At 60.6% G+C, this 18,259-nt stretch overlaps 1 protein-coding gene across 2 annotated transcripts in view; it reads left to right on the forward strand.

Annotated features, from left to right (window-relative positions):
- The window catches only part of SEPTIN9 (septin 9), a 140,719-nt gene that overhangs the window by 34,929 nt on the left and 87,531 nt on the right, over nucleotides 1–18,259 (forward strand). The window contains exon 1 of one of the 2 annotated variants that reach the window (XM_068531709.1): nucleotides 17–271. The exons of the other annotated variant lie outside the window; for it this stretch is intronic. Coding sequence (XP_068387810.1) covers nucleotides 217–271 — 55 coding nt within the window. The 5' untranslated portion in view covers nucleotides 17–216. Of the gene's footprint in view, nucleotides 1–16; nucleotides 272–18,259 lie in introns of those variants that run through there. 2 annotated transcript variants of the gene reach the window in all.

Below are 18,259 nucleotides of genomic sequence, written 5' to 3' on the forward strand. Positions count from 1 at the left end.
GCGGGGCGGCGGGGCGGCGGCGCGGGGAGCAGGGAGCGCCGGCGCCCGCCCGCCTCCCCCATTCATTCAGCCGAGCCCGGGGGCCGAGGAGCTCCGGCGGCCAGCTCTGCACGGCGGGAGCGCGGGCGCGGCCCCCCAGCCAGCGCGCAGGGCCCGTGCCGGCCGGGGCGCTTCCTCGCCGCCGCCCTCCGCGCGTCGCGCCGCCCGCGAGCCACCATGTCCGACCCCGCGGTCAACGCGCAGCTGGACGGGATCATTTCGGACTTCGAAGGTGGGTGCCGGCCGGCCACCGCGGCGCGGGCGTGCTCGGGGGCCCCTCGGGGCGGACCTCAGGCGAGACGGGGGCGCGGACGGGGAGGCAGGACCCCGATGGGGCGCCCTCCCGCCGCGCCTCCCGCCCCGCGCCCGCGTCGCCTCCGTGGAGCACCCCGTTAGGGGGACGCGGGGACCGCGCGCCCTCGCTGGCCCCTGCGCTCGCCCTGCGCGCTGCCGCCGGGTTTCCTTCCTTTTATTGTTGTTTGTGTTTGCCGAGCGACGACACTCTCCTCGAGGGCTCGCGGGGCTTCCTCAAACGGCCCTGGCGCGCGGTTTCGCTCTCAGCTGTCGCTCAGTCCGCTCCCTCCCGCGCTGCCCGTCGGCCTCGGGGCCCTGGCCCTGCGGCGGGTTGGGGGAGTTCGCTACCCGCCCCCGCGTCCCGCCCGCAGGACAGCCCCCTCCCCCACACCAGTTTCGGAGCCGCGGCTGAGCCGAATCCGGGCTGGGCAGGGACCCGAGTGGACACGGCCCAGGCCGCGGCGAGTCTAGAGGGGGGCGTCCCATCGGCCCCCATCCGGGCCTGGGGACCTCCTCCTCCTCCTCCCGGAGTCCGGCTGTGGGGGGAGGAGGGGCCTGCTTGCCGGTTGGGAGCGCGTTTTGGTCCCCTCCCCCCTCCGGGGTTTACAAAGTGTTGAGAGACTTGGGGGGCTTCTCCCGCCGGATGCGGTAGGGCATCCCGGTCCTGGGCTCGTGTGTGTGGCTTTCGTGCGTCCTCGTGACTGCCTGTGGCTCTGCGTCCTGCGTCTTGGGGAGTAAATAAAGCGGTCGGAAGGGAAGCTCACACAATAGTCTCCAGCACTTAGGGGCCGGATTTCTGAGGGGCGGGTCTGCTTCTGCTGGGATCTGGAGCCCCCGCCCCTCGGAGGGGCTCCCAGGCAGCCTTGGGCAGAGCCCTCTGGTGGACCTGGCCTTGGGAAGGCTGGGCTGAAAGGAGTTAACAGACGTCCAGGTGCCAGGCCTTGCGGGGAGGTCCCCCTCCCCCAAGGGCAGAATCAGGACTGGGATCTGGGGGTCCAGGGCCCAGCCGCGCATGTGGCCCACCTGAGGTCAGCCCCATCTGCGGGGGGCACTTCTCCGGGACCAGAGCCTGGCTGGGCCCCAAGCAGAGCCCCAGAGGCTGTGATTCTGGGCTGGGCCTGGACTGGCTTAGCAGCGGGTGGAGAGACAGCAGGGGGTGGGGTCCAGTGGCCGGCTTGCCCTGTGCGAGGGATGGGTCGGCTGGGGGCTGGCTCTGTGGTTGGAGCACTTTTCCGACTCTGACACTGAGCACTGAACACGGGGAGTGTGGGTCTGCAGAGCTGCGATGGCTTGTACCCCAACGTCGGGACGTCTTGGGGCGCATGCTCATACCCAGCACCCTCCCCGAGTCTCCTTCCTTCTGTTTCGCCTTCCGCCTGCCCCCAGCAGCCTTCCCGCAGCTCCTCAGGGGCCTTTCGTCTCCTGAGTGTCCGAGCTGGAGAACTGGCCAATCTGGAGACTGCTGCCGCCTTCAGGTTCCGCGCTGTGTGTACTTTTCTCCTGTGGCCTGTGGGAGTTACGTTGGCTTGCGGTCCCTGACCTGGAAGCAGAGCTTTCTGGTGTTTCTGGGGATGCGATGGGAGCCCTGAGGCAGGATGGGGGGGAGGAGGTTTGGGGGTTGTGTGGTCTGTCACAGTTCGTGCCACGTAGGTTGTTAGTGCCTCTCCCTCCCGGCCCCGCGTGCGACTCCATCCTCACCCCGAAGTGCCCCGTCTGGAGACGCTGGTGGCCTCTGAGGCTGCTTCCCAGGCGGCTTCTCGAGGCTGTCATTTAGTTGGAGACAATGGCCTCATTGAGATCGTCCTGGTGCAGCAGTTGGCAGCCCTGTGCCTTCAGGGGGAGATTTCTCACTCTTAGGGAGCGTGGCCTCGGACCCCCTGGTTCCCTGTGTGTCAGCCTCTCCATTGTGTGCCCTGGAGAGCCGTTGTGCTCTGAAGACAGGAGAGTTAGAGCCCCCCGAGTGCACCTGGGCATGAGTGTGTGTGTGTGTGTGTGTGAGTGTGTGTGTGTGTGTGTGTGTGCGCTCTGCACGGCCAGCTTGGGGACCAGAAAGCCGGCCTCCCTAAGAGCCCCAGGAACTTGGAGTTATTGGGTTTTGGGGCTGATAGCCTCGAACAGATAGACGTGGGAAGGAGCGAGCAGGGAAGGAGGAGAGTGTCTGACCCAGAGCAGCCGTGGGTGATACAGGCTGGCAGAGCCAGGGCAGAGGAAGGTCGTGTGGAGGAGACACAATCTGACTGCAGTGGGAGGAGGAGCGCATTCAGGCAGCGACAGAAGCGGAGGAGGCCGGAATGAGCTGGTCCATTAGGACTGGGGCATAAAGAGGGGCCGGCTTGCCACGGTCGGACGGCGAGGCCACGGAGGCCCGGGTGTGCCCACCCGCCGGGAGCCCGGACCGTCCTGGGGAGGCAGCCGGAGTGGCCGAGATCGGAGCCGGAGAAGTGCTGGTCTGTTTCTCTGGGGCCAGTGGGGGGCCTCGGCCCGGGCTGCCCACTCGGTGTCTCAGTTTCCACAGGTAGGGTCAAGGTCCCGGTAGTTCCTGAGGCTGGCGGACCTGGCCCCGTCTCAAAGCACACGTCAATGGCCGAAGGATGGAGGCCCCAGGGGCCACCGCCAAAGCCGGGCGAGTTCCGAGCCACGGCGTTGCTGGGGCTGACTGTAAGTCTGAGCAGACTGGAATCTGCAGCAGGGGGTCGACGGGCTCTGACGGGGTGTTTCCTGGAGGTTTGGGGCGATGGCAGTACCCAGGCCAGAGCAGCATGCCCTGCAGGGCAGACAGATAGCTGCCCCAGGTGGATGTGTGTGCGGGGGGGTATGGAGCGGGCACCCACAGTTAAATTCTGCTGATGCCCCACATCCCGGGCACATCCGCCCCCTTCCCTGAGGAATGCTCTTCTCTTTTCATCCTATTATTCCTGCCCGTCCCCTTCCCCACCCTGGAGGATTGAGGGCGAGATCCTGAAGCTCCATCACATCACCGAGGTGGCATGGGGATTCAGCCCATCTTCTACTTTGGACGCGTCTGTGGACTCAGGTCTCCCGGGGGACTGAGAGGGTGGCAGTGTCCTCCATGGATGCATACGTCCCACACTGGTCTTTGCCCTCGCTCCGAGGAGGATCTCAGGGCTCCGTGGAGACCCCCATGTAGGGGCAAGAAGAGTATTTTGTGTTGTGCTGATGCGATTTTTTTTTAGAGAGTCTCATTTTCCACTTTCCCCTGTTTGAAGATGGGCCTCAGGTGCTTTCCGTGCCCGTCACTCCCTGGGTGATGGGGTGGCCCGAGCGGTGACGTAGTCCCCTATCTGGCTCCCAGGCACAGAGCAATCGAACGGCGTGTTCTCTAGTGAACGCAGGCCAAATCTGCTATCGCAAACGCTATTACAACTCTGGTCTTTGTGTAACAAAAGCCCTTCCAAGTGCCAGCTGTTGGCCTACTTTCCCTAGCAGTGTTTGCTGTAACCAGATTTGCACGCGGAGAAAGAATCCTAAAAGTCCTTGATGTTGGTTGAAACACTGTCTGGCCCAGGACCCAGGAGCTCCGGACCCAGAGCCTTGTTCTCCCGCCTAGAGGACGTGTCTGCCCTTCTGAACCCTCTGCCATCTCCTCGAGGACCCTGCCAGCCAGGTCCTGGAGCCCAAGTAGGCTCTAGGCCCCAGAGCATGAGAACGGGCAGAGGGCAGGGAGAGGGTCTCCAGGGGAGACGAGACCATGCAGATGCACCTGCTCGTCTGGGAGCCCAGACACCTCCTGGACAAGGGCTCCCTCGATGGCTGGATTCAGGTGCCTGTTTCCTCCCAGGAGGACAAGGCCTAGCTTTGTGACAGGTGCAGATCTGCCCCTAATTAATGCCAGTTGGCCTCTTGAGGGATGAGTCCTGCTTTTCAGCAAGACTCAAGGCCTCTTGTGGATACAGCCTCCCACAGTTCTCATCTGGTGGCAGGAGACAGGATCTCTGGTGGCGTGAGGTTACTTGGTGGACCGGAGGAGCCGGCCTTGCCGGCATTCTGCTGGACTCTTGAGGGATGAGTCCTGCTTTTCAGCTACGAGGGGACGGCTCTCTGACGGGTCCGACCACCACCGGCTTCGTTGGCTTGCTGCTCTTGTGTCCAGGGCCCGGGACTAGGCTCACCCACCGTCCTGATTGTGAGGCAGAGGGCGGACACACACGTGCCAGGTGGCAGAAGCGTCCCTGTCATCGGCTGGGCTGAGGGTCAGACGTGGGCCAGGGAGGTGGGTCGAGCAGGGAGGGACACCCCGTGCTGTGGGGCGTCGATCTGGAAAGGCATTCTGGAGGACATGGATCTCTAGGAAGGTTTTTTCTTTTTTCTTTTTTTTGGTTGTGCCACGTGGCTTGCGGAATCTTAGTTCCCGACCAGGGTTCGAACCTGGGCCCTCGGCAGTGGAAGCGCGAAGTCTCAACTGCTGGACCGCCAGGGAAGTCCATGTAGGAAGGTCTGAAAGAGACAAGTGGGCAGAGTTTGCATCCCAAGGGAGAGGGCCTTTGGGGGAAGTGATGGGTAGGGCAGCTGCGAGCCCCACGCGGTGTAATGCTTAGGAGGGCAGGCTCACTCTGCCATTGCACAGCTGTGTGGTGGAGGGTGTCTTGGCCCCTGAGCCTCAGTTTCCCCTTCTATTGAATGGGGTCATAAACACCGCTGTCCGCGGGTCGTCTTGGGGAGATAGCCGACAGCCTGAGCCTGGTGCCTGCTCGCGGGAGCGTGGCGGGAGCCGTTGGAGCTTGAGGTGGGGGTCAGGTATTTGCAAGGAACGGGTGGGCGTGGACGCCTAAATGCGGGAATCTGCGTGACAGAAGGGAGGGGTTCAGAGACCACCGGCAAGGGTCTCCCCGAGTGGTGACGGGGCGGTGAGTGAGACTGTGTAGCATGGTCAGCACAGCAGATTCGGAGCCTGCCTGGAGGTCCCCCTGAGTCCAGCAGATACTTGGGCTGCTGGCCAGCATGGGAGCCCTGGCCCCGGCCCAGTGGACATCCCATCACGCTTTTTCACTCAGAGCTTGGAGGCTTGGGTCAGGTGGGCTGCAGGGTTCCTTCACTGGGGAGGTCATTCCAGTCTCCTCTGCATCCCCCCACCCCAGAGCGCCCCAGATGGGTGGACCAAGGGCCCATCCTACAGACAGCGACACAGGCGTACGCTGGACGACCTGACTTTGAAGACAGTGGGGTCTGGCTGCCTGCCCGTGGCTCTGCTGGCTGCCAGCCTTCCTGAAAGGGAGTCGTAACTGGGAGCTGGTGTCGGGGACGGGGCGGGCTGACTGGGGCATCCTCTTCTACCAGCAGCCCTTTGCGACTCCTGATTGTGTTGCAGATCAGGAGCTAGGAGGATGGTCCCATCTGGGGCCAGTGGGGAGAGCCAGGGCTCAGAGGCCAGAGCTTTGTGCCTCGAGCTCGCCCCGGGGGCTGGTTAGGTCTGCACCCCTGCGCCGCTGAGGCTGAGGGCTGGGGGGAGGGTGCCTGGGCACGGGCTGGGGCCTCTGTGCCTGGAGGAACGAGCCCACCAGAGTGTGAGCCCCCAGACTCAGCGGCAGCCACGGCCAGCACTGTGCCCAGCACATGGTGGGTACTTGCTCAGGCCACGTTTCTGGGCGAGGCTGGCCTGCTGGTGGAAGCAGTGGCCTGGCAGCCCATTCGTGAAGGGACGTTGCCAAGGAAGTACTAACGTGCAGGTGGCATGCTTGCCCTGCAGGGGCCGGGGACTTGGCAGCTTGGCGACTGTGGTCTTGGCATGCCCCTCAGGGGTGCTGCAGCCCTCATCTTGGCGCTGGCTGAGCAGAATGGGGCCTCCCCTTCTCTTTTTCCTTGAATGTTCAGAGTTCGGGGGTGTTGTCACATTCTGAGATCAAGCCCCCTACCACGGTTCAGCTCAGCCATCACTATTATTGCACACCCCCCACCCCCCATTTCCCAGCTGAATGCCCCTCACTCGTTGTGCTGGGGGTGGGCTGGCTGCTATCAGAAGAGTCTCCTTGGGGTACAGACGGGACCACGGGGCCAGCAGCAAGGACCTGGGGGCCAGGCTCAAGGGATCCATGGTGGCCCCCAAACCCAGGAGTCCCACCTTCCTGCCAGGCGAGGCCAGGTGCTCCCGATGGGCAGGAACGTGGATGCATGCTGTAGACCCTCAAAGACCTAGCGGTGTGTGTAGAATGGTGGGCTGGGGTAGGGGTAAGGGATGCCGGGCTACCAGATTTATCAGAGATGAAGGCCTCAGGGGATGTCAGTTTTTTGGTTCATCCCAGAAACCCAGCCAGGAAACCAGTTCCTTTGCTTTCTCTTGACAAAGCCACTGAGGAAAAATGGTCAAACAGTGGCTATCTTTCCAAAGTTCTCTCGGTTTTTCCCAAATTTGGAGGCTGAGTTGTTATGAGACCAAACAGACTGGAACTCTCTGGCACATGGTCCCAGAGGCTGAGGATTTGTCATCTCTCCGGCCAAACAGACCCAGCGCTTGGCCCCTAGACACCCCTGGCGCCTGGGGCATTTCTGGGCTCCGGCTGTTTAATTTGGTCTGGACAGAGCCCGGAGGCTCCGTTCAGCCTGGACCAGGAGATGGTCTAGAAACTTCAAGTTTGTTGTCATTTTTTAAAGTGCTGCCAATGCCCAGAAATTTAGGCGAAGGGACAAGAGGATGGTGGCCTTAGAATATACACAGCGAGCCCCCCGCCCCATAGGACAGAGCAGGGGCTGCAGGGGAGGCGGGGGAGCCCCTGGGAATAAGGCTCCAACCTACCTCTGTCATTTTTGTGTTTGGTGTTCTTCTCTGTTGACGCTCTGTCTCATATTCCTGAGTCTCTGACAGCCCCTCCCGGGATGCTGAGCCCCTGTAGTCTCCAGCCTTCTCTGCCCGCCAGGGTCTCTGGGCCGGCTGGGGAAGCCCATGTCTGCCCCAAGTTGCAAAATCCAGAGAATCAAGGGACCTGGCCTTGAACACGTTAGTGTGCCCTCCCCACACACGGCTTAGAGCTTCCTGTGTCCCTGTCCCCAAGAGCGGGAGTCTCTGCCTTCAAACACTGGGAGGGCCGGGTGGCATGGGGGAGGGGAGGCAGGCGAGGTGACCCCCCCCCCCACCTCCTGTCCATTCCACTTGTCCTCTGGCTACAGCCTCCAAGGGACCATCTGGTTGGGGGTTCGATGGGTGTTCCCTGGGTACAGATGGGGGGCAAGTGTACCTCCAGGGCCTCAGGAGGGTCTTGCGGGGGATGGGCTGGGGTAGGGAGTCGGGTTTGCCTTGCTGCCTGGGCCTTTTATAAAACTGAGTTGGGAGTTCCTGGGTCTGGTTTTTCCCTCTCTCAAACAAGGAGAGATTGGAACTCTGAGCTTTTTGCAGCCAGTGACCAGTCTTCTTTGATAGTTCTGTCTGGCTTTCTACCCCTCAAACCCACAGCTTTCCCCTGCCCTTCGAGGAGTGCTGGCTGATGGTGGCTCTTCTGGCTGCTGGGTTTTTGACTGTCCCCTGGGGCAAGGCCTGGGGGGTCCCGGACACCTCCTTGTGGGAGGTACTGTGGCTGAGGGTCCCCCTGGGAATGGGGAAGGAAGCCACTGGAACACAGATGGCCCCCTCTCTGTGGGAGGCTAACTGATGGAACTTTTTGGCAGGAAGAGGGTGTGGTGTCCTAGGCAGAGTGGGCCTAGGTTCGGGCTGCCTCGCCGTGCCCCCTCCCCCGTCTCCTGTGAGATGGAGATGTTTCTGGTTCTGCCCATCAGTGGCCAGCAGTCTCTGGCTCTGCAGACTCTCCTAGGCAGGATCTCAGCCTGGACCCTGCTGGCCCCTCCCTGGGTGCAGGAAGCCGACCCTGGGCAGGGCTATCTCTCTGGCCCTCCTTTCCACGTGGGTGGGCAGTTTCCCTGTGAGGGGTAGGCCAGGCCTCTGCCCTGAGCCCCTGGAGACTGATATTATCTACAGTAAAAGCATACCAGTTTTCCTGGCTCCATCCCAGGCCCGGAGGGGTGGCCTTCTCTGCTGTCCCCTGCCTCCTGTCCCCCATCACAAGTCAGGGGAGGAGTGCTCTGTAGACTAGCTGGGTTTGGGTTTTTTCTTTCAGTTCAAAATGAAGTAAGTGCTGGAATCCCTCTGTCTCTGATGGGCCAGGAGGAGGATGGCCAGGGTGGGAGAGACAGTCAGCTCATTCGTTTGTTTATTCAACAGCTGTTTGTGGGCGCCAGCTAAGTGCTAGCTCTGTTCTGCGTTCTGGGGGTCCAGGCATGAGCCCAGGAGAGGGGTAGGTTCAGGAAGGCTTCCTGGAGGAAGGGACACCCAAGCAGAGTCCTGGGTAGGAGCTTACTAGGTAGGGTCTCCAGACAGATGGTGCTGGCTGGCTCCCGTTGCAATTTCTGCCAACTTGTAGTTTGTTTGGAAGACACTGTTATGCCCACACCTGGCACAGGTGCCCTTGGCACCGAGGTGGAAGGTGGTGGGAGGGGCCTGTGCTTTCAAGCATAGGTCGGGGCATGAAGAGGCTCCAGGCTTCCATCTTTCCTCCTGGTCAGAGAGCTGGGAGGGACTTGGGTGGTGCATAATCCAGGTGGGAGAGGGGCACGTGATGTATTCCTGTAGAGAGGGTGGAGTGGGTCTGGAGTGGCGAACTTTACTCCCTAGGCCTCCATCAGAAGACCTCAGAAAGGGCTGCTTTGCTTTTCTGCTAAACTACAAAAGAAACCCTGGGGCCCCTTGGGGGTGACATGGGGAAGGCCCCATTCATACCTTTGCAGGTGCAGTGCAGAGGAGAGGGGAGAGGTGGGGTTGTGTCCCCTCCCTCCCTGGTTGCTGTGCCCACCCCCGCTCTGGCCCTGGAGGAAGAGTTTGAGGGCAGCTGGGGGAGGGATGGGGACACTGGTGAGTGCAGAAATCTTGCCCCTGCCCTGGCTGCAGCTCCAGTGAGGCTGGGCTTGGGTGGGGCCGGGGAGAGTGGCACTCAAATATTTACATCTCTCCTAATATTTACATGATGGAGCCAGGCTCCTGCGAACAGCTGCCCTGGAGCCAGCTGGTGGGCTCCGGCCTCCCTCCTGAATTTTTTATCTCTGACCCAAGTCCCAGCCCTTCCAGCTGTTCCCCCTTCTCTCACAGGTACTTCCTTTGACTGTTCTGGTTCTTGCTCTTCGTAACTGTCTCCTTATTGAGCACCTACTACATGCCAGGCCCCGGGCTGGGCACTTTGTATCAAGGACTCTTGGTCCTCCCGGAGCTCAGCAAGGTGGACAGGTCATGCAGGTCATGGCTGGCCCAAGGCCACGCTGGAAGGCAGACCCCAGTGCACCTGCCCCCCCGGCCCTTGCCTGTGCCACCTCACAGGGCTCACCCTGCCTGGCTGGGATGGAAATCTCAGTCTACCTGGCAGTGGTGGGTGGCGACAGCTGTTTGTCCAGAGCCTGGGGTCTGGCAGGGGTATCCTCTGCTCCCATCCCTGCCTCGTTGCTTTCCAGCTCCATGGCCACGTTTGTGACATGGGAATCACAGGGCCCATCTTGCAAGTGTGCGTCTGGGGCTCAGCACAGTACAGGTGCAGTGCTGGTGTGTAGCAGGCGCTATACGATTTTCGAGTCTGGCTTTTAGGGGGCGGGGTGGGGTTTGGAGGCAGTGCGGTGTGATGGTTCAGCATGCTGGCTCAGTTCGGCTTCACCCTTGCCCATGCTGTGATGTTGGGCTGGTCATTAGGCTCTCTGTGCCTCGGTTTCCCATCTATAAAATGCGGATGAGAGTGAAATCTCTCTGTCTCCTGGAGATCATGTGAAGTGAATGAGCTAATGTAACAAAAGCCCTTAGGGTGGTGTCCGGTATGTGGTGAGCACTCAGTGAACATTGACTGTTAAAGATTCAAGGCAACAAACACTTTTTAGAGACTCATAGGACATTCCAGGCAGGGCCCAAGGCCCTAGTGGAAAGTGGAACTGTCTTCGTCTGTAACAAAAAGACCACAGACTGGGGGGCTGACACAGCACACGTTGACTTCTCTCAGTTCTGGAGGCTGGACATCCGAGATCAAGACTCCGGCAGATTCATTTCATAGATGGCATCTTCTCACCGTGTCTGCACAGGTTGGAAGGGGAGAGAGAACTCTCAGGGGTCTCTTTTATAAGAGCGCTAATCCCATGACGAGGGCTCCACCCTCATGACCTAATCACCCCAAAGGCCCCCACCTCCTAATGTCATCACCTTGAGGGGTAGCATTCAACTTGTGAATTTGCGGGGAGCACATTCACTGTGTAGCAGGGGCCAACATGGACGAGCCTGGCTCCTGCCCTCAGGAGGGTGACAGCCTATTGGGAGGAATGTGATGGCCATTCTAGGGAGGAGGGGGAGGCTGGCTGGAGTCTGGCTGGGGCACTGGACGTTAGCGCTGGGCCTCTCTCCTGCCTGTTTCCTGGAGCAGGTGAGTTAGCGTGGAGGCCCTGGGTGGCTTTGACCTTCTCTAAGGTGCACACACGGTGGGTCTTGGGCCGATTTGGGGGCCTTGTGACTGACATGCCCGCTCGTCACATGGGCCTCTGCCCCAGCAGAGCCCAGTATACATCCTTTGGTTTGTGACCGACCCAGGGGCTGAATGGTGGCAGCTGAGGCCGGACAAAGACCTTGGGTACCTTAGGGGAAGGTGGGGCGGTGAGCAGAGCTGCTGGCCAGGGATGCTTAGAGTTTCCTTCTTGTAGGATTCTCAGGAGGGGCATGGAGAGAAGGCTTGTGAGCCCACGGGGGGGCAGAGGTCCTCACCCACCGGCCCCCCAGACATACCCTGGGGTGCCAGGCCCACCCAGCCCTCCTGACAGAACCTCCAGGAGGCGGGGACAGTCTATTTGTTAACAAGCTCCAGAAATGATTCTGATCATCACTTGGAGCTGAGAATGATCTGGAACCAGAACTTTAGAACACCAAAGGAATTTGGATAACGAGTGCAAGAATATATAGAGATGTGGGCTGCGGGATGCTGCAGGAGAAAAGCCTGGAGCCGTGTCTCCATGAGCCTGCTTTAAAAATATTCATATATACACACAGTGAAAAGATTGGAAGGACGTTTGCCAAAATATTGATAGTGGTTATCTGGGTCATGGGTTTATATATGTTTTTCCCCTCGTTTCTCCGTGTTTTGCAGATTTCCTGCATTGCACGTACATTTTCTGTATTGCTTTTAGAGTCAGGAAAAGAGCAATAGATATTATTTTTTAAACTTCATTGTCGAAAAGAAAACAGCCAACCCAATCTCCCACCCCAGTTTGAGAGACTCAAAGTGACTAGTCCCCTGGCTGATGGTGGCCGAGCCAGGACCCCCGGGTCCCGCTGGCTCTTTCCAGCTCTGGGTTGGGGTGCTGGGTGGAGTGAAGCTTTTGCCCAAGCGCACAGGCTGTGGGACCACCTCTGCAGGCACCGCCGGCAGCTGCATGTTTGGCTGCAGAGGAATGTGGCCAGAGCCTTGGTCCTCGACCTCAGCGCAGATGGGAGGTGGGCTGGCCGGGCCCCTCCAGCTCTGCTGAGTGTTTGGAATTGCCGGGCCTGTGTCGCAGGAGCGATGAGAGAAACTTGGAGCTGGTGGCAGACCCAAAAATGGCCCTCATGGGGTCATTCGATGTCGCAGCTGGAAGAGACCAGGATGCTGAGGCCAGAGGGGTCAGCTGCCTGGCCCGGGTGGGGCGTAGACGGTACTCGTGACAACTCTGTGCATCGTCCGGCAGCCCCCAGCTCTGGGCTGTCTGCAGAGCCCCCCGTGTACCGCCCCCCAGACCCTCCTACACCTAGCAGTTCTGCTAAGGACAACTTGGCTGAAATTCTCCATTTTTAGTTAAGAAAAGAATTACTCCCACCTGCAGCCCTGTTTCCTGCAGGCGCTTTCTCTCTGCTGCTCCGGACCTCCCCCACCCAGGGGCTTTCAGGCTGGGGGGTTGGTTGTGTCCCTGGTGATGTAGGGGACCCGGGCAGTTTCCTGCTGTGTGTATGAGGGGGGGCTTGGCCCTCTCTGCCCCATGGCCGCTGCAGCTGGTGGCTGGAAGGGCCTGGCTGTCTGGGGGCTTTGCAGGGTGGGAGGTGATGATTGGCAGCTTGGGCCCCGCGTGGCCGGCGGCCAGGTCAGAGGTTATGGGGCTGAGTTGGCGGCGCTGGGTGGTAGGGGCGGGAGTGGAGCGTTCTCTGGCACAGAGGGTTTGGCGTTTACTGTATACAGCTCTCATCTTTTCCCGCTCCCTCAGGCCAGAAGCGGAACTGAGAGGTGGTCAGTTTTGTGGGTGTGGCTCTGCGGGGGGTGGGTAGTTTACCTGTCCCCTGCAGCTGCGCAGGCCGGTGGCGGAAGGCTCCCACACTGCCTGCCCCAGAGGCCCTTCCTCTCTTGGGAAGAAAGTGTGGGGGGACCGGAGGCCGCCTTACAGGCTCATATTTAAGGCTGGTCACCCTCCGAGAATGCTCTGGGCACAGTGCCCGGCCTGCCCAGAAGACAGGTCTGTTCTGTCCTTCGGGAGGTTCTTCCCTAAACCTGGGGGCGGGGGGGTGCGCAGGTGAACACTCAGAGACTCAAAGAACAAACGTAAAGAGAAAAGAATAAGTGGGTTGCTGCCTGGAAGTCGCGGCTGGGTGGCCCCTGGAAGGTGCAACAGAAGAACAGAACAGCTGCATGGCCAGTTCAGGGAGGCGGGGGGCAGAGATGGGTGAGGGGCTGGGAGTCCGAAGGAGCATGTGAGTGTCCTTTGGCCGCAGCAGAGACCACAGGCCGGGGGCTTAAAGCACAGTTCTGAGTCCAGAAAGTCCAAATTCAAGGTGTGGGTGGGGCTGGTTCCTCCTGCCCAGCCTCTCCCCCCAGCTCCTGGGGGGGCTGGCCAACCGTGGTGCCCTTGACTGGTGGACACATCCCCCCAGTCTCTGCTCCCTGTGCCTCCGTGTCTCTCTCTCTGCCTTTTTTTTTTAAAATACATTTATTTATTTACTTATTTTTGGCTGTGTTGGGTCTTCGTTGCTGCGCACAGGCTTTCTCTAGTTGCGGCGAGCGCGGGCTACTCTTGTGTGCGGGCTTCCCATTGCGGTGGCTTCTCTTGTTGCGGAGCATGGGCTCTAGGCACGCAGGCTTCAGTAGTTGTGGTGTGTGGGCTCAGTAGTTGTGGCGCACGGGCTTAGTTGCTCCGCGGCATGTGGGATCTTCCCGGACCAGGGCTCAAACCCGTGTCCCCTGCATTGGCAGGCGGATTCTTAGCCACTGCGCCACCAGGGAAGCCCTGTCTCTGCTCTTATGAGGACACTCACTCTCAGATTTTGGATCCATCCTAAATCCAGGGTAATCTAATCTCAAGGCTCTTAATTACATCTTTAAAGACCCTATTTCCAAATAAGGTCACGTGCACAGCTTCTGGGAGTTAGGACACGGAACAATCTTTGGGGGGCCCCATTTGCCCCTCTGTATCAGCCCACCTTGGGGGCAGCAGAGCGTCTGGGTGTGGGTCGGGAGACCAGGCTTGGACGGGCTTAATGGCGTGACTTTGACTGATGGTCTCCCCGGGCCTCGGCCTCCCCGTCTGTATCCCCAGAGCGTGAGGGTGCCCCGTCTCCGATCCTCTGCCTGGTGGTGCAGCCGGGCCTAGAGGCCTTGCCCGGCTTGCTTTAGGTTTCCAGGGGTCTCCCCAAGTTCCAGGTGGCTGTGTTGAGTTGGCCAGGATCTGGCTGTTCCTGGTGAGAGCCTGGCAAGGCCTTGAGAGGAGCCCTGGAGGGGGCCTCACTTAGGCCCCACCAGGGCTCTTTGGAACAGCTGGGCAGCCCCTGGGAGCCCCTTCCAGAATCTCCTCAAGGTCCAGCTGTGGCCTGTCTCACACAACAAACCCACTTCCTCCTGTCAGTTTTCTGGACTCTTCCTTCTCTGCCAGCCCCCTCTAGCCCTGTGTCCTTGAGGGTAGAGACCAAGCCCTCCTGAACCCTCGAGTCGGCCTTGGTGCCTGCAGGGCCTTGTGGTCACGGAGACTCCGTCCTCTGGCCCAGCGGAGCTTGGCTGCTCTGGGGTCATGCGCTGTGAGCCGCTCCATTCCTCGGGAGGCCTGGGGAGCAGCTGGGCTCCTGGGTGCCGCTGTGACCGGGGCCTGAACTCTGCTCCCTCGGGTCACCGTCCCCTGTAATTAGGCCAGAGCTCATATGGGCCCGGGCAGCACCCGCCTGCGCCCGTCCTCAGGCCACAGCACGGAGAGCTGCAACTGTCCCTCTGGCGTGATTAATGGAGGGCTCCAGCTGGGCCCAGCAGCCCCTGGTATTAGGTTTTTTTTTTTTTTTTTTTTTTTGCATTTTTAAGTGTTTCTACCATTTCCTGCAGTAGTCAGCAGGGTGGTTCCTCTTCCCGGTGGATAGGGAACAGCCACCACCCGCTACGCTGAGAACAGAGAAGGGAACAAACAGCAGCTCCACCAGGATGGACTGTCACGCCGACCACCAGCCTGGCAGCCCAGCCCGGTGCCGTGGAGCTGAGACCGCCCGGTGCACCCGGGGGCTCTGGGGTCCTGCTCCGCGCCCAGCCCAGTAGTGTGGGAAAGAGCCAGCAGGGGCGCGGACGGCTGTGAGGAGCCCAGCTTGTTCGCAGAGTCTTTTCGTGGATGGGATGATCCTCGCTCTGTGGTCGGGGGGTGGGGCTGGGGGAGCATCCAAGGAACAGCCCTCAGTGGGACCCTCTTGTTGCGGGAGGGGCTGTGCTCCAACCTGGAGCCAGCAGTTCAGGTCTCCGTCAGTCCGGACAGGACCCCCTCGGGACCCCCTCAGGGCATCCGGGGCAGCCCGAGAGGGGCGTTGTGGGTTAAAGGGCCCTGTAACCTTTGAGCCCTCGGAGCTGCAGCCTGTGGCTTTGGTTTCGAAGTCAGTCCCCTCCCAGGGCCTCCCTCCTGCCCTCCTTGGCTGCCATTTATCAGGGGACCTTTGACCCTCGGAGGCCAGAAAGGTCCTCTGTCCCCTCCTCTCCCCCCAGGCTGGGCCGCACCTAGGCCCTCCTCCTCGGCCTTTCAGGAAGCCTGGTCACCACCACCCCCAGCGTCCCCACCCTGGGTCAGGAAATTCTTCCCCTGTCTGGCCCGCATCTCCTCACATGCGGCTTCAGCCCCGTTCCGTCTGTCCTCTTAGTGGAGAGAGCCCACAGCTGGCCTAAGAGGGGGAGGACAGATGGGTCTACATGTGCTCATGTTCCCATAACTTTAATTTCATCAAGGAAAGAAGGAAGTCCAGTGTCTTAGGGTGACTGTTAAAGTCTGCCCAGAATGACCCCAGTGTCGCCAGAACCAGGGGGACTGGGAGATGGACGGAGTGAGAAGAGGCCCCAGGTTGAGAAGTGGCTTCCTCGGAGCGTTTGTTTTGGTTTTTCTCTGTGTTGAGAGATTTCTTGAAGCAGAAGTTGCTATGTGGCTGTCCCATGATGCTTGCCAGGGTCTCCACTGTCAGGCTGCTCCCCAACCCTGAGAGCCGTCACCCCAAGACCCTTCTCTGATGGCAGGGAGGGGAACACCGGTAATGAACCCGCCTTAGGTAGGCCGACCAGATAATTCATTGCCCCGATGGAGACCCTGTTGGGAATGAACAGGGTGCCCTGATGGACAACAGTGGAACAGCGGGTGTGAGCTGGGACGTCCCAGGTGGGCTGGACACAAGGGCCCTGCCCCAGGAAGATGGGGGGGAGGCTCGGAGGCCAGGGGGCAGCCAGCGGCAGGAAGGGGTTGCTGGCCCAGGCGTTGGCAGCTGTGAAGGTCTGGGGTGACCCGATGGCTGACTCAGGCTGAGAGGAGAGAGGTCCTGCCTGCCAGCCAGCCCGATTCCAGGGCACCCGTGTGCCCCTCCCAGAGCTGGTGAGTCACTGCAGAAAGTGGCTTCGGCATCAACAGAGGCTGAGGAGGCTGAACAGAAAGGCCACGGCAGCCGCAAAATCTGTTCTCTTGATGCGTGAATTTCCTGCGGCTGCAAAGTGCCACAGACCGGGGATCTTCAAACATAGCAATGTGGTCTCTCCCAGGTCTAGAGGCCAGAAGTCGGATGTCAGGTGTGGGCTGCGTTGGTTCCTTCTGGAGACTCCGAGTGAGAGCCTCTTCCAGGGCCCTTCTCCCAGTTTCCAGTGACGGCCGAGAATCCTCGGCGTCCCTTGGCTTGTGTATGCGTCCCTGCATCTTCACACGGCCTTCTCCCCTGTGTGTCTTCCTTTCTGTCTCTTACGAGGACACCTGTCATGGAGTTAGGGCCCGCCCTAATCGAGGATGATCTCACTTCGAGATCCTTGCCTTAATTACATCTGCAAAGACCCTTTTCCCACATCACTTTCACAGGTTCCGGGAGTTAGGGCTCAGACCATTTTGGGGGCCACTGTTGGACCGGTGTCCTCTGCAGACAGCATGAGATTTGGAAGCCCTTGTGAAGGAATCGGACAGGACCCATTCTGGGTGGATTACACTATGTAGCTGGGCTGGGGAGGGCTGGTTCTGCCCGTGTCCTTGCTAGCCAGGGCGCTAGGGAGCTTTTTCCAGGGAGAAATTAACGTAATGAATTTGGGGATTAAGAGAAGGTCCGGAATCCGAGGGCTGGCTGTTGACCACAGCTGCCACTGCGCTCCCTGCCCGTTGTGAGGGGTCTTGTTCGTGTCCCGAGTTGAGGGGGCCAGGGATCACCTTTGCACTCTTTTTGTGCCTGGAAATGTCATGGGCGGGAAGGGCTGCGTGGAGGGTCTTCCCTGCGGTGAGTGGCAGCCTGGGAAGGGAGGAGGGGGCCTGTTGCTTTCTCTTGGCCCAACTTGGGAACCCAAATGGCAGGCACAGCAGACCTCCTTCCCACGTCGCTGGTCCAGGGTGGGCCATGGGCCAGGCCTCCTGGGGGGAGGCTGTGAGGAACAGGAAGTCTCCCTGGAGTGCCCGTGTCCTAACAGCCAAAGTAAAAGACAATCCTCAAGATAAATTGCGGGGTGGAGGGGTTGACCTCACATCTTTCACCTGGGCGTTAAGACCCCCTGGTGAACCTCCAGTTCTCAGGGACACCGGGCTCGCCCCACGTGGCCCCTCAGGGTTGAGTGAAGGTGGCTTAGCTTGGTCCTGTTGTCCAGAGGGCACAGGCCGTCCCTGTGGGACTGTGCAGGGTGCTGAGATGCAGGCCTGCATCTGGTCAGGGCCGCGAGCAGGGGCTGTGTGCCGCCTTCAGCCACGTGTGCAGCTAAGCCCAGGGCGGCCAGTGCCCTTGGCCAGCACGCCGGGACCCGGAGCCGGAGCGGGAAGCAGGACGGGGCTGGCACTGGATGGGGTTCTTAGGCTGCCGCTGGCCCTGCAGCCCAGCCAGGCCTGCCCAGGGAGGGCAGGGGAGAGGCCCGAGGGGAGGGTTTTGAGCTGTGAGTGCCAGTGCTGGGCCTTGTCTCTTCCTTTGTTTGGACTTTGGCTGGTGTCTTGTGTTTCGCAGCGGGAAACCCAGGGCCACCCGCTGACAGCGCTGTTTACCGATGTCCCTATCCAGGCTCTGCTCAGCCGCTGTGTCTATTTTAAGCCCTTCCTTTTGGACTATTTTACTTCCTGAGGGCACCCCCCTCCCACTTTCCCCATCTGCATCCTCTTCCCTGCCCTGAGCCTGCTGCCCCCCACCTGCTCTCACCTGCCCTCTTAGCCCTGCCCCTCCTCCACTGGCCGCCCGAGGCAGTTCCTGAGACAAGGATTCAGGTGGGAGGTGATCCCAGGTGGTCCCCAGGCATGGGAGTGAGCACCACTGGGGGTGCTGGGGGACCCTGCACCAAGCCCCCCAGAGTGTTTACCCTCCAGTTACTGCCCAAAGGCTGTGTGCCAGGGAAGCACTGTTAACCCCTTCCTGCCTTCCGGGCCTGGGCACCAGGGGGACGCCGGGGGAGGCCCTCGGGCACAGGGGAAGATACTGGCCGTGGGTGTGATGGACACGGGTAAGGCACGTGCAGCCTCGGCCACCAGTGGGGTGACCACACATGCACGTGTGCACACCCAC

The sequence above is a fragment of the Eschrichtius robustus genome, chromosome 20, assembly GCF_028021215.1.
Source record: "Eschrichtius robustus isolate mEscRob2 chromosome 20, mEscRob2.pri, whole genome shotgun sequence".
Classification (NCBI taxonomy): Eukaryota; Metazoa; Chordata; class Mammalia; order Artiodactyla; family Eschrichtiidae; genus Eschrichtius; species Eschrichtius robustus.